The sequence below is a fragment of the Sceloporus undulatus genome, chromosome 1 (assembly GCF_019175285.1).
Source record: "Sceloporus undulatus isolate JIND9_A2432 ecotype Alabama chromosome 1, SceUnd_v1.1, whole genome shotgun sequence".
Taxonomy (NCBI): Eukaryota; Metazoa; Chordata; class Lepidosauria; order Squamata; family Phrynosomatidae; genus Sceloporus; species Sceloporus undulatus.
This window is the reverse complement of record NC_056522.1, coordinates 336702496-336718148: the sequence shown is the minus strand read 5'-3', so window position 1 is coordinate 336718148 and position 15653 is coordinate 336702496. Positions and strand designations below refer to the sequence as shown.

Sequence of the window (15653 nt, the reverse complement as noted above, 5' to 3'; positions counted from 1 at the left end):
CTTTTCATTCGAATTTAAGAAAAATTCCTCCCATTTGATAAACTCCTGTGTGAAGTAGTTTAGGATGAGAGACAATGACTAGCCCAGGATCAAAATCTAATAAATTTTGGGACTCAAACTTGGATCTCTTAAGTTCCAGTCCAATACTCTAACCATTGGACCACACTGGCTCTCCTACCAACCTCTGGTGACTTTTGACATCTTTACTGAATAGTTTGTAGATAATTTAAAAAATCAATGTGCTTTAGTATAATGCATGAAGGATTCCAGAGGATGAATTTTTCAGCAGGAGTGAGGATAAAAGGTTAAAACTATTGGAATTTTCAACAGATTTATTCCGCCTATTTTTCCTTCAGGAGAAGCCATGTTAGTCTGTACCATGCCAAGAATAGCCATGAAAGTCTGTAGAATTAAAAGATCAAACGTTCTGAGTTCTTTTAGGGAGTAGATGTTTTATTGTAGTTTCAAGAGCACCTGCTTCTTTAACCTACTTCTTTGGATGCATAAAACAAACTGAGGAGGTTGTGAGCACACACACACAAACACACACAAAGGTAAATGCTAGATAACTCAACTTAGCAAGACAGAAATAAAAGGTAACATGAATAAATGATGCACAGAAAATAGGTATAACATGGGATTTATTTCCTCCTCATCCTACTCTTCATTTTTCATTTCAGTATTTTGAAATTCAGAAACACCATAAAAAATCAGTAACATAATCAAAAGGAGCTAATGAAATAGATTGGCTGGGCAATTCTGAATGACAAGAAACTAACACTGACAATCATTTCTTATCAGAGGTTAATCAAATGGCTGTTCATTTACCAAGAAGATTCAAAACAAGGACTGTTTTACATGGAATTCATTAGATACATGAACACATGCTTTTGTACACCTTGAGACAGTATCAACAAACTACCCACATTCTGATAAATGTGTGTGTGTGTGTGTGTTTTACTGTAATGGGAAATGCCTTCTCCTATGCTGATATATAAAATTATATTTAATGATATATTTTTGAAAACTCGAATTTCCCCTTCTTCTTTCTCTCTCTCTATCTACGCAACCACACAATTTGTATGTCTAAAACTGAGATGGCCATAGTGGCACATCTCCATTTGGATAGAGATAGCCTAGCTATCTTAGTGATCTCTACTTGGGTAACTCCAGGTTAATACCTTTCAGTGCCCTATATGTCCAGCTGCCTTTTGAAGATGGCTTGGGAAATTGAAAGAACAGTCAGATTGACCGCATGGCTCAGAAGGCCTGAACATACATCGGAACACAGTTGCACTGTGAGGCAATGTATTTCTGAATCAAAGTTCTGATTTTGATCCACAGAATCCTATATGGTTTAGGATTAAAGTACATGGTGGAACATCTCTCCTGCCATGAGCCTGTCAATATCCTAAGGTCAATGTCTGAAGCCCTTGAGTACTTCCTCCAAGATAAGATTAGATGGCGCCAACAAGGAAGAGGGTTTTTTTCTTTTTGGTTGTCGGACCTATCAGTAGAATATGCTACTCAGTGAGGGCGACTTGGCCCCTACATTACCATCTTTCCAGCACCAGATTAAGATGTTTCTCAATTCCAAGGCATTTCATGGGATGTGACCAGCCAGGTTTTAAATATGAGCATCATGCCAGTTGAATACTTCTAATAATTTGTTATTCCTGAGCAATATGTAGTTTTAATAGTTTGTACTGTTTCTAACTCTTGTGTATTTTAATTGTGCTATGATGACATCAGTTTTTCCTAGAGAAAGGCATCTACGTAATTCAATAAACCATTAACCACATATATCTCTCCTTCAGATATATATGCATATGTGCACATAGAGAGTTCTCATTAATCATTATAGCATTGAGGGAATATAGTGGGCCCTTGGTATCTGCTGAGATTTGGCTCCAAGCCCCCCCCCCCCCATGGATAACAAAATCTGTGGATGCTGAAGACTGTCCCTTTTATAAAAATGGCAAAATCAAGGTTTGTTTTTTGGAATTTATATATATATAATATTTTCAAGCCATTGAATCTGTGAACAGGGATACAGAAGGATAACTATATAAGTGTACCTAAATATAAAACATAGCAATTAACAAAATACTATCTACAGATAATTCTTGATTCTGGATGCCTCTTACCTGTGCCTATCATTTTGGTGGGATGACATTCAGGATCATTAGCTAATTTAATTACTTCTATTCAACCCAGTATATTTACAGTTCAAAAATGCTCTAAAAATTTTGCACCTTCAGTTAGGCAGAAAGAGCAAGACTAAACAACATTTTGCTTAGTAAGACTGCACTCTGTAAAGAAACAATTGTCCATAGAATTATCTACACATCTTTGTGTATAACTGCATGTAAACACATGCACATGTACACATATACACACACTCCCTTCCAAAGGCTGACTAACTATACCAAAATAGATCTGCTACAAAGGTAAATAAATGTTCATCAGGATACTTCTGCACAAATCACAGAACTCGGCAGCCAAGTGGTTAAACATTTATGATTTGATTTTATCTTGGCTTGGAATGTCGTTGGAGTGTCCCACTTCTAACAACTGTTTGCTAAGTTAAGGCTTTCATGTTTACACAGTGCTGAATGAAGCAGCCTGGTCACCAGATGTGAATGCTTTCTCTAGACTGGAGTTTTCTATCAGATCACCGTCCTAATGGTCCCCGCTCCAATCTTCTTCCTCAGAACGTCAACCAGCCTTTGCAACCTAGAAAAGGGAGGGAGGGGAAAGAAAGAAAAGGAAACTAATATTAGGAATGTCCTGACTGAAAAGAGACAGTGTTTGCCTTGGACCAATATGTCCTGGGGTGGTCATGCTAGGAAACAAAGCAATACTGTAACATAGACAGATTCCTAAGGCAGACAATTTCAGAGGAACTTTTAACCTACAAGCTGGCCCTCTCACAGTCAGAAGAACGTGTTAACTCATCTCCCACTTTGTAGTAAATACAATATCTAAGGACCTCATGCCTCCTGTGTTTAATCAGGAGTCTGACGGTTTGTGTGTGAAGCTTCTTACGAAGATGCCATCACACAACTGGGATGTGTGTATGTGTGTGTATAAAACCCTGCTGCGGTGACTGTTGATTTCAATATGCAGAACATCCAATTCTCTTTTGTCATCTAAAAGATCTCAACACTTGTTTGAGCTTTAGTTGTGCACATTTTGTACACGGACATTAATACCAGCGGATGTTGTCAATCCAATCTTTTACAACCTGATGTCCTGCATGTATTGGACTACAACTCCCATCACTCTCAGCCACCACAATGAATCTAACACATCAGACAGGGGTGTAGCACCCAGAGGGCATTGCACTGAGTGTGGCAGGGGCATCACTAAGAGAATGTGGGGGGTGCAGACCACACCAGGTGACACCTTAAAGGGGGGGTGACACCACTACTCCCCAAACAGCTGCCTTTCAGCAGAAACATGCTGTGACATTTACCTGTGTCCCCTTAAAATGTTGAAGAGATTGAGGCAAGGCTCCATGGGAGGAGAAAAGAGAGGCCCCAGTTTTTTTAAATTAAATTAAACTTTTAATATTTTTAAATATTTTTTCATTGTTCATTTTTTAAATAAATATATTATTTTCCAATTTTCTTTAGAAACATCACATCTTACCAAATTTTCACCTTAACCACATGAAATTATGTGCATGTAAATATATTTACACTGTGTATATAATTTTAATTTTGCTAATTCATTACGTCACAACTATTATCATTACATTCAGTGATACACAGGAATTAGGATTTATGAGTAACATTCGTACAAAAACCTTTACTAAAGATTCTGTAAGGTGTAGTATGGGAGGAGGTCAGTGAGGGGGGGGGAGTAACACCATAAGTTACCACACTGCATGATGCCAACCCTAGTGACACCACTGAGTGCAACATATGTGGAGGACATCATGTCAAGGAATGCTGTGGTCTTGTAAAATATTTTACTGACCTCCTTTGGAAGTACCTACCACTACCATCCCCATTGATCAGAAGCAGCTACATTTTGGGTGGACCCAACAAAAGCCTCTCAGAGCTCCAAGGGCTCCTTACACCACTGGGAGACTTTGATCAAGTGGAACCTTTCCACTGGTTGAAAAGAGGAAGAAGGGAGGCTTGGTGGAAGCAACATTAGTCAGTTCTCCTCTCGTTTTCTGTCTCTCCACCATCCCCAAATCCTCCAGAATTCAAAGATAAAGCCATATTAGTTTGTAGAACCAGTGTGTAGGGAAATCTTGTAGCACCTTTGAGACTACCTGAAAGAAAGAAGTTGGAAGCATGAGATTTTGTTGACTTAAATCTACTGTTTCCTAATGCATCTGAGGAAGTAGACTTAAATTTAAGAAAGCTCATGCTGCCAACTTCTTTCTTCCAGAGCAATTTTTCAAGCGACATAAAGAACTCCTGGGACAAATCAGCAAAGATTTCTTCTCACCCCATACAAAAAAGTATGTGCAGGTGAGGGCTTTTACTGGATCCAGCCAGATTGGAAAAGTTACATTTTTGGAGCAGAAGTTCCAGGGCCCTCCAGTCAGCACTGGCCAAGCTGCACATGTGATTCTGAGTGTTCCAGCCCCACAAAAGTAATTTCCCCAGCTTGCTTGCTTGCTTATTTATTTTGGTGGAAAGAAAAGATTAAGATTATAAATTAAAAGAAAAGAAAAATCCTACTTTCAAATCTTCCTTGGCTGACTAACATGGTTAACAAAAATGAAACCAATAATACATTCCAACTTATGAAGACCCTATCACAGAGTTTTCTGGGACTGAGAGTGTGTGACTTGCTCAAGGTCACCAGTGGGTTTCCACGGCCAAGTGGGGAATCAAACCCTGGTTTCCAGAGTCATAATCAAATGCTCAAATGGCTACAGCAGCAGGGAATCCCTCATAAGATTCCTGCTTCAGTGAGATGGTATTTAACACTGAACAATGAAAAAGCCAGATTTAAAAATGTCATTCTTAAAAAGCCAGCATTCTATTTGTTTTTTAGCTCACATTTTAACAACCATTTCATCTAGCAGCCAGTCTCTTAGTTTATCTATATTTTGTTCAGTCTTCTAAGAACACACAATCACATGGCATAGAGGTATACACTGGATAAAGTTCAATGTGGCAATAGCAGACTCCTGCATGAGTAACTTTTTTTCATCCTTTCTCTTTCATCCTATAGTACCCCTGAATCTTGCTTTAGGGAATTCGCAAAACCAGAAGGTAGTACGTAAAATCATCCCTTCCCATTCTACTAATAGGAGGTGTTTCATTGATACAAGATTTTCATGGGAGGTTCCCACCCACTGGAGTAGTTCAAACAATCACAATACAAAGAACAGGGAACGGTCCTCCAGATGTGTCCTATTAGCTTGAATAAAGTCAAAGGGGAAGGATGCTGGGATCTTCAGCCCAACACCTTTGGCACAGGATATTCAACACACCCTTCCTTTTTGCCACTAGATAGTCAATGAACTGCCTTTATAGAGGTCACTGTCCAGCATTGGGAATCAAAGTCTAAAATTCCTTATAGGCAGAAGTATAAGACATTGATCAGAATGGGGCTGCAGTCAAGAATTAGAAGAAGACCAAAAATGGAGAGGGCAGCTAGGAAAAAACTAGAAAAGATGCTAAAAAGCAAAGATATACAACTAAGCACAAACGTTCGAATCATACAAACCACTGTTTTCCCTGTTACAGTGCCATACGTATACATGTACATAGACATATGTAGCAAAAGCATTCACACATTGTATCAATTTGCCAAATTTAAAAGGAAACAGAAGCAGTCACATATTCTGTCACACACACACACAAAATAATTTTTTAAAATGTCCCTTGCAAAGTGTCGTGCCGTGCCGGCAGCAAGCAAACGAAAGGGAAATGTAGCACAAGCAGACACATTCTATCAATATGTATCAACCTGTAGAACAAGCATTCGCATAATCTGTCAAAAATAAAATTACAAAAGAGAGAGAAAAAGCTGCCTGCGAGAGGGGAGGCATGTTCCGCCCTCTGCCCTCCCTCTGGCCTAAATCCCTCCCCTGAACTTGACCCGATCATGACTGGGGCCAAGTTCACATTTCCCGGCAGCAGGGAAGAAACGGGTTTTCCTAAAAGACGAAGGAAATAATCCACTTTCGGAAAAACTGCTCCAGGGAGGATTTGCCCTGGATTGAGTCTGAAAGACCCTAATTCTGATGTGTTTAAACCAGTGCCAATGGGAACTTCCGACATTTAATTTGGGTTACAATTCATTTCAAAATGTAGTCTGAATAGCCCTCAAAGTGAAGCTGTCATACTTTGGTCAAATTATGAGAAGGCATGACTCACTGGAAAAAGCATTAATGCTCGGAAAGGTTGGAGGGAAGCAGAAAGAGAGGGAGGGTGCATGCTTGATGGATGGACTCAGTTAAAGAGGTATTGGATATGAATTTATAGGAACTAAGCAGAACAGTGGAGGTCAAGGAATCTTAAAGATGTCTCATCCACAGGGTCACAATGAGTCAAGAACAACTCAAGAGCAGTTAATAACAACAACAATGATGCATCTTGCCTTTCACCCGCTATTTAATAGCCACTAAACGGCCACAGAGTGGAGGCTGCAACAGTTAAAAAGTGAGCCCAGAGGTAATTTTGGCCATTGTGTGAGGTCCATAGAAAATTCTGAGCTCTGCAATTATAAGAAAAAGGAGATTTATAATGGCAAGTATCCAGGATGTCAGCCAAACTTAGAAACATTTATCTAACAGACAAAAGAAATCATGTTCTATCAAATGTGCAAACTGAAGAATTTAAAGTCCAAAATGAATTCCCCTTCCCACTGTATGAAAGCAAACTTTGCAGTAGAGAGCTCTACAAAATCTCTGAAGATAACTGCTTTTGATTTAAGTGATATAAGCTGAAACATCAGATAACAAAAAAGATACACAATAGGCCCTGGAACTTTTCCATCTTCCACAAGACTCTAGCTGCCCTCCAACTGAGATTTTTATTGCAGTATTGAGAAAACCTCATCCCTGAAACTTGATTAGGAAGTCACTATTCCCCACACTCCAAACCCTTCAAACACCAAGAATCATAGGAAAGAACAGAGTAGGATTGAGACAAAAAGAGGATACAGGCCTCTATGTTAGTTCACTGCGTCTACTAGAAAAGTATTACGAACAGGACAGTTAACACACTTTAAAGACTAATACTGTATACTGATTATGGAATAAATTTCCATCCACTTCCTCAGACGCAACCTTTTCTCTGTGCTGCAGCAGCACAATGAGCAATTATCTTCTCCTACATCTTCTCCTTGTTCCTACACAATTCCATGTTGTTCCTTTGCAAGTCCATTTCATTAATGCATTCATGTATTTTATAATACTAAGAATGATTTTGTGAAAAATGAGTGTACAACTGCCTTTGCTCCGCTCTGCTCACTGCTTAGGAGCAACAGCTAACTGGTAGCTCTAAGACTTCAGCTGTCACAAAGAAAACTAGCCCCCACTCCTATGTACAGACTTTATCACGCCAGCCTACTTGGAGGAGGGGGGGCAGACGCCACTTTCCCCACTTCCGCTTGTGTTGGTGGCCATGATCACTGCAAGAAAGAGTGGTGGAGAGGAGCAGAATTATATCCACTCACACCATGTGAATACCTGAGAAGCAGAATTTCAGGGACCTACTCCACAAAGACAGTAATGGAACAGCAGCAAGACTGAGAGCCTATTGTTGGGTTTTGCCCATCAATAAAAAGGTACACTATAGTAACAAATGGAATGCCAAGGCAACACTGGAAAAACATGACAGTGTGATAAGTACCAGAGAAAGATGCTTTTATCCTATTAAAATCCCACTTTTATAGCCTTGTGTGATAAAGTCCTATGTCTGTGTTGAAACTTTCTTAAACCAGTGGGGCAGCCTGTCACAGTAGAGCTTGCTCCATTCTTTTACCTTTACAATCCAATCCAATGCAATGGGAGTGAGGAACCTTTTCCAGCCTATGTTGGGCCTGGATAACTGTATTATGAGTCAGATGCCAGCAACAGAAGGCCACAGTACTGCTGGCGTACAACCCCCAATATCATTGCCTGGACTCCTTTGATTTTATTTCACAGATGATGGTCCTAGTTATTTACATTATTCAGGTAAATCTCTCATGATGTCCATTTAAAGCAATCCATTCCATGTAAGAAAATCATTAGTCAATGATTACACACACACGTGCGCACGTATGCTTTTATCTGCCATCACATTGGCTTCGAGTTATGACAGTCCTATGAATGACAAAGCTCCATGGGTCCTAGTTGTCAATAACTGCTCAGGTCTTGCAAACTTAGAGCCACAGTTTCTTCAATCGAATCAATCCACCTGTAGTGCAGTCTTCCTCCTTTCCTACTGCCTTCCGTTTACCAAGCATTGGTTCTTCCAATGAGTCATGTTGCTTCATGGTACACCTAAAGTATGACAGTCTTAATTTAGTCATTTTGGCTTCTAGAGAGCTCTGGTTAGATTTGTTCTAGGTTTCATTCATTTCTCTTTTTGGCAGTCTATGGTATCTGCAGAACTCTGTTTCTGCACCACATTTCAAGCGCGTTTCTGCATCACATTTCTTTTTCTTCTTTCTCACACACAAACATGCACATATGCACACATGCATGCAAACACACACACAGCCTTCTAACAGCTGTCATGGTATTCAAACATTATTTAAACTACACATCTAATAGCATCCCAGGTAGGGGTGGTATGAGGAATACAGTGGATAATAACCTTATTTAAGAGCTTGGGGTAAAAAAATACATCTAGGTAGATATGACCAACTGACATCTGGGAACAACACAATTGACAAGTCAATGAAGACTCGCCCATGCTTGAAAAGAAATACCCACTGGATGAAAGTTGCTGTCTTCTGGTTAACTTTGAAACTGTCAGGCCTCATTGAAAATAATGAGGCTTAACAATCATGCCTCTTGCTCTTCAAATGCATGATGACGGCTAGCATCAAAATGAGGGAGACCACACCACATAGAAGGAATGCAAGCAAGGCCACTTTGCTTTTTGTTTTACTCTAGAATAAGACTACATATTTTTTCAAGGATGGACGATTTCTAAATACATTTTGAAGACAAGTCACAACCCTGCAAAGGCATGTTCATCCCTGGTTAGATGCAAATTCCTTCTGTAGAGAAGGTGGAGAAATTAAATAATAAAAATAAAAATAATAAAAATAAAAAGCCAGCAGGACTGCCAAAGCTGAGGGGATTCTGGTCAAGTTGTGTTGGGGCCTAGGTGAACTATGGACACTGGTCTGCAACACACCCAACCTCCTTGTTTTTAAAGACATTTTTCAAAAGGAAATAATAGCCGTAATGCCATAAGCACACTGACAAAGCATAAGTGTTCACCAGTGTACTGTTCCCTTGTGTCTGCATCAATGTACATGGAACTAAGAAGGAAGATTAAGACAACAGGTAGGGAGCAAAGCTTAGCAACACAGAGGAAAGACACAATTTAAAGGAACAGCTACCAGGAATTTACACAGCACACTAGCAGAGAAACAGATCTGGAGGGACAGTTAAAGAGTTGTTTGTCTGCCAGCTTGTTTGAATAAAGTTCTTTGTTTTTCATATAACTCCTGCATGATTCTTCCCCCCCCCCCCCCCCAACCATATGAAACAGTCACTGACTCAAGGTACACAACAGTGGCCAGGGGCTCGCAGTTACAACTTTGTCTCTTGGCTTTTAACCAGCTGTGGAGGTGTACAACCAGGAATACTCTGGCTGCCCTCGCACATCCAGGAAGAAAGGGAATCCTCTGCCCCATACATAAGGCTGTTATTTCTTCCTAGAGTGCATGAGGGCACACACCAGGGTTGAGCAAGAGTAGCGTTCCAAACACTGGAAAGCTCTGTTGAGACTCCTGTAATTCCTCACCATTAGCTGTGCTGGCTACAATTGATCAGTCTTGGAAGCCCAAAACATCTGGAGGGCCACTGTTGCCTACCCATGTCCAAAACGCATGAGGTATTCCAAAATCCAAAACAAACAAACAAACGAATCAATAAAACCCCAAAATCCCAAACACTTCTGGTCCCAAGCATTTTAGATAATGGAGACTCAAGCTGTGGCACATTTAATTAAAACTAGCAAAACCTCAATTTTTTGTACAAGAATAGCATACACAGAATAAAGCTGTCAATGATTGAAATAACCACAAACATTTCTTATGATTTACCAAACATTCCTTCCTAGCCTCATCAAAAAATGTCACCTGTGATAGCCATGTATCAAGGGTGGGAATCATGGCCTTCCAGATGTTGTTGGACTGCAAGTCTCAGAAGCCTCAGCCAGCATAAACAATGTTTAGGAACGTGAGAGTTGCAATTTAACATGGGAAAGGCAGAGTGATATGCATCTCTGTCAAAATATATTTTTAAAAATAGCAGCTCTACATTTAAAGTCTGTACAGTATAGTATAATCACAAACTCTACAAACATAGGCCAACTGGTTTGTGGACTGCAGTGTACTACAAATGGAAAACTGAGCACACTGCCCAAAATATTGTTCCTCTAAGAATTCATCTTTATCGTGAAACACAAAATACAATGAAATTATTTCTGTACATTTCTGTCAACAAACTTTTAGAATTGCATGTGGTTTTCTAACAAACTGGGACCAAAAATGGTCAAGAAGATCTATTATATAGTAAATTGGAGTATCTAGGATATGATGCTGTCTAGACATCAAAACTGCAACTAACTTTGGCCCTAACTTCTATGCTACATGTGTATGAAATACTGAATACTTCTTTTCTCAGAAATAGCTGCTGTTTAGAGGAAGATGTCAAAGTATTACGAGAAAGTGACTTTTGCTGAAGTTCATATCTTCAGAGGCAGGAGTGTATGAGACAGTATACTAGTATTCTGCAGGAAATAACCATTTCACCTCCCTTCAAACTAATAAATATTTGGCAGAAATGTTGACTCTAGTAAAGATAGCTCAGCTGAATGGATGAACAGTTTGTTTGCTAGTGCATCTGAGTGCATATACTGTATATGAAGAGGAACTGTATCACCAGTAGAAGACATGGGTGGGGTGACCTTTGTCGGGACTATTTGCCCAACCACATTTTTAGTACTACTTTACTACCCACAGTGTTTTGCACATATGTGAAGTACTAGAAACACAATTAGAAACACTACAAAAGAGGAACAATTAATTTATTTGATGAAACACAACTATTAGAAGATTATTGTACAAAAAATAAAATGAAAAGCCTTTTTGACTTCTCATTTTAGCTCCTGTCTCCATGGTATGCATGGCATACTTGTGAGTGAACCAATCATGTAATATTGTTGTAGCTTGTAGCAAGGAATAGATGAGGTATTCTTTGAGTCATCAGTATCAGCTGCCAAAAGTTCCTTTTTTGGACCACAGCTCCCAGAATACCACAGCCAGCTGTGCTGCCTAGAGTGTCATATGAGAGCAAGTCAAAATATTTTTTTCAAGCTCTGTTGCAACACACCTTTATTATTTCCATCTTACTTTTGTTTTATAATCACTTTAACTTGGTGACTAGGCTTTTCCTAGCATCCTCACAGAATGTTGGAGAAGCTACTACTTAGGACAATTGACGAGTCCTGCCAATATCACTGACAGTAGAAACTCGAAGAGTATCTTGAGGAAGTGACAAGCCATTAATTCTCGCTCTGTTGCTTTCCACTTCATCATTATTCAAACTTAGAGGCAGGCAACACAAGGTGCATGGATCAAATTTCAGCACCTTGCTCAATTTTGCATCCTTTGCAGCTCCAAGAAGCCTTATTGGGTGGGGGGAGAAGGGGGGAAATAATAAAAGAATAGAATTTCCAGAAGCTTTCAGGAAACATGATAGTATTTTGAACAAGGTATGTAGCCCATCTACCCTTTGATTTGCTCAAAAATAAGGTTTTACAAAACCAGAACTGAAATTTCCCAGGAAGAAACAATTGGCCTCTAGACTGCCAAACTTGCTAAGCCCTGATATTTGGTTTTTTCATAGCACAGTTATAGCACTACAATTCCACTTTAAATACCATGGTGACTTCCTCTTGTATCCCTGGATATGCACTTTAGGGAGAGATATTTAGAATACTCAGCCAGAGAGCTCTAGTGCCTCGCCGAACTACAAACCTCAGGATTCCACATGATGCAGCCATGGCAATTAAAAGAAATGGACATGTCATAACATCTGATTGTCCTGATGTACAACCTATTCCCTGGACAAGAGACCACTGTCAGAACAAAATATGGAGAAACAGAACAATTTCTCACAGGTAATGGAGCCATTGTCTGTAACCCTGCTTCGATCCAACTGGGAGAGGTGGGGAAACATAAATAAAATTTTATTATTTATTATTATTATTGTTTTTGCCTTCAAAAACAGTAAGTTTTTGACTTATGGTGATTCTAAGGCATGGGGTTTCCTTTGCAAGATTTGTTCAGCAGAGGTTTGCTATTGCCTTCATCTGAGGCTGAGAGTGTGTGTCTTACCCAAGATTACCAAGTGGGTTTCATGGCCGAGCTGGGAATAGAACCCTGATCAATAGAGTCATAGTGTAATACAACTATGCCATGCTGGCCATACAAGTTTGAATTTTATCCTCCTATCTGTTTAATTTATATGCAGAATTTATCATATCATAAACAGGATTAAATTAAGATGAAGGAGGTGTGAAAAAGGCCATCCCCCCAATCCCAACTGCCACTGCTGTGGCCTGGGAGGAGGAAAAGAAATCAGTATTCTACTGGATTTAATCCTCTTCCATATTGGTATCCCCTTTTCTGACATGTTTCAATTAGATTGTATGCCTGAGGGTAGAGAACAGTTTTGTTGTTCTTTTCTTGTAAAGTGCTATGTACCTTGATGGTACTAGATAGATAAATGATGATTTTAAAAATGAAGAAACATCAACAATTTAAGATATGAGGATGACACCATATTACTTGCAGAAATATCAGACATGGAACTGAGAAATATTAAGGGAAAAAGTGCAAAACCTAGATTACAGCTGAATATTATAAAGACAAAAATAATGATCACAGATGACTTGCATAACGTTAAAGTGAGCAACGAAGACATTCATATAAAGATTTCCTATAGTTTGTCTCAGTCATTAATCAAAATGGATCTGTAGTCAAGAGAACAAAGGATGACTAAGATCTAACAGCAATTAAAAATAATCACAGAACAGATTTGCAGTCGCCTCTCCATTTTCATGGACTTGAAGTCTCTGGTCTTGATTAGCTTACAGTTGTAAACCGCTTAGACACTGCTTAGGCGGTATGAAGCAGTATATAAATGAAGCTTGTTTGCTTTTGTTTTGTTTGATTATTCACGGAGGGGTGAGCCCCATTGGTTAAAATGGTGCGCATGCCAAAGCGTGCAGCCATTCAAGCCAATGGGTCTTGAATATGTGTGAGTTTCCATTTTCACATAGGGAGGGGTCCAGAATGGATCCTCTGTGAAAATGGAGGAGTGACTGTATTGTTATCTGGAAAGAAACGATGTAAGCAAACCATAATTGATCATGACCCTTGTCTGTCTTTCATAATATAAAACTGAGCCTTACTTAATGAGAATCTCAAGCAACCATTCAAGTGGCTAACAGTTTTTAAAAAGAGATCATCTAATAGTTTGCAATCTAACATGTATGTTAAAATGTTAGACAAATATGCTTTTCCATTTTGGACAAATGTTATAACTCTGAAATTGAAATTGTTTGTGCCATTGATTGTGCATTGTTTCAATTGAGCTGGTTGTTTATACCTTTAAGCTTACCATGCCAACAGTATTGTTTTCTTTGACATATTCTGTATTGTATTATTCTGTTATGTTGTACAACTGTAACCCCTAAGCTAGCCTTTCCAATTTACTTAGTATATTTTGCTGCTGATAAATCATTGTACAAACATCTTTCTGAAGCTGTTATAAGTAAACTATAAATGAACATTCAGGTCAAAAATGGGATGCTGTGATTATGTTGACTCAGAAAATATTTAACTTCCATAGAATGCAGTTTATTGTTTAGAGTTGAAGAATGTTACAGCAGTAGCTGCATTTTTATGGAAAGAAAAGGTGAATCAAGTCACAACAGCTGATATGTGATAGACAAAGTTAAATATTCCAGCTTTGTGAATTCCTGCCTTCTGCAGTCTTCTAAGAAAGAAATGTCCAACATGCCAAAAGCTTCATTTTCAGCATACAGAGTTTTAGATATTTGCATCATTTTAAATGGTACTGCAAATGTCAACAAATACTTCAAACATTCAAAATATTGGAATCTGTTCTATAAACTGACCACCCAACCAACCATGAAGTGAACCATAATCTCTGTGTTTCAGTATATTCTGGATTTTAAATTGTTCTCTTATATTTTAATAAATTAGCTTCATTTGTTTGACAAAACTGTGTTCATTCTGATTTATTATGCCTCTTCACTCTTGCCTGTTACATTCCTCTGACCATAGTAAAATCTCTACCAAATTATCCAAAGCTGACTTTAATTTCACAAATGGATATACAAATACAGGCATATCTCATTAACAGAAAATCTAGTACCAGAGGCATAAATAACAGGAAAAGAATAGGGATAGGTTTCTACATCACGAAACAGAAGAACAATTCAACATGTTTTAGCAAACTTTTTTATCCAAAAGTAAAGCAAACCAGATCATGTAAACCTGACATAGGTAAATGAAAATATTTTGAACGTGCTGGAGACCATTTGGAAGCTTCTTCCATAACGCATCCAGGGATAACTTTTTCTTTTTCCAGCCCCCACTCTTATGATTTCCATTTTGGTACCCAGATGTGTGCTTTTTAACATCTATGGTTAGCCGGTTAAGTGAGCTTACCTGCCCCTTTCTCTCTGTTTTGCCATTCACATTCAGTAATGGATTCTGGGAGCAGCTGCTGTTTACCTTGGCTGTTGTGTGCAGCTACCCAAAGTCTGTGTTTCTGTAGTCCTCTTTGACTATCCACTGAGTGCTGATCTTTCCTTTTAAAAACCCCCAAAAATTCCAGCTAGAGAGAGGGCAAGGAAGAAAAGTATGGCTGGATGGATATAAGAAAAATTTATAAAAGGAGCTTCTTTAACAGAGAGTTTGTTGACTGAGATATGCCTGCAAAACACTTTTTGGTCTGTTTTAGGTTTTAGGGATCTACATTCTGATAAATGTGGTCCAATCTTTTGCATTTTTTTTAATTGATGAAAGTGGTGTCATGAGGGGAGGGGTCTTTTTTCAATTTATGCTGCAATTACCTTAACAGTAGCTGATGTTTTATTGCTGAAGTGAGCACAACTGGATGGCCATTTTTTTTAAAAAAAAATAGATGGTTTGGAGGGCTTTGGAGGACTAGTAGAGGGCTTCTGGAGCCAAAAAAATGGGATCCGGGGACTTCCATTCCCATTCCCCTGTTTTATAACAACCATAAATATGAATATTAGAATATTCAGTTTTGTATATATATATTTTTTAAAAAATATGAAAATGCACCAATCAGGTATAGTTCATATCTTCCATTTTTGCCTGATAAAGAAGGAGATTTAGGAGTGAAAATTAGAGTTCATTTATTTACTGAAATATGTATATTCCAG

At 38.7% G+C, this 15653-nt stretch overlaps 1 protein-coding gene across 1 annotated transcript in view; it reads right to left on the bottom strand.

Moving 5' to 3' along the window:
* Nucleotides 1–447: 447 nt before the first annotated feature.
* MIPOL1 (mirror-image polydactyly 1) overlaps nucleotides 448–15653 on the bottom strand; it is a 234362-nt gene continuing 219156 nt past the window's right edge. The window contains exon 11 of the mRNA XM_042438906.1: nucleotides 448–2736. Coding sequence (XP_042294840.1) covers nucleotides 2670–2736 — 67 coding nt within the window. The 3' untranslated portion in view covers nucleotides 448–2669. The remainder of the gene's footprint in view (nucleotides 2737–15653) is intronic.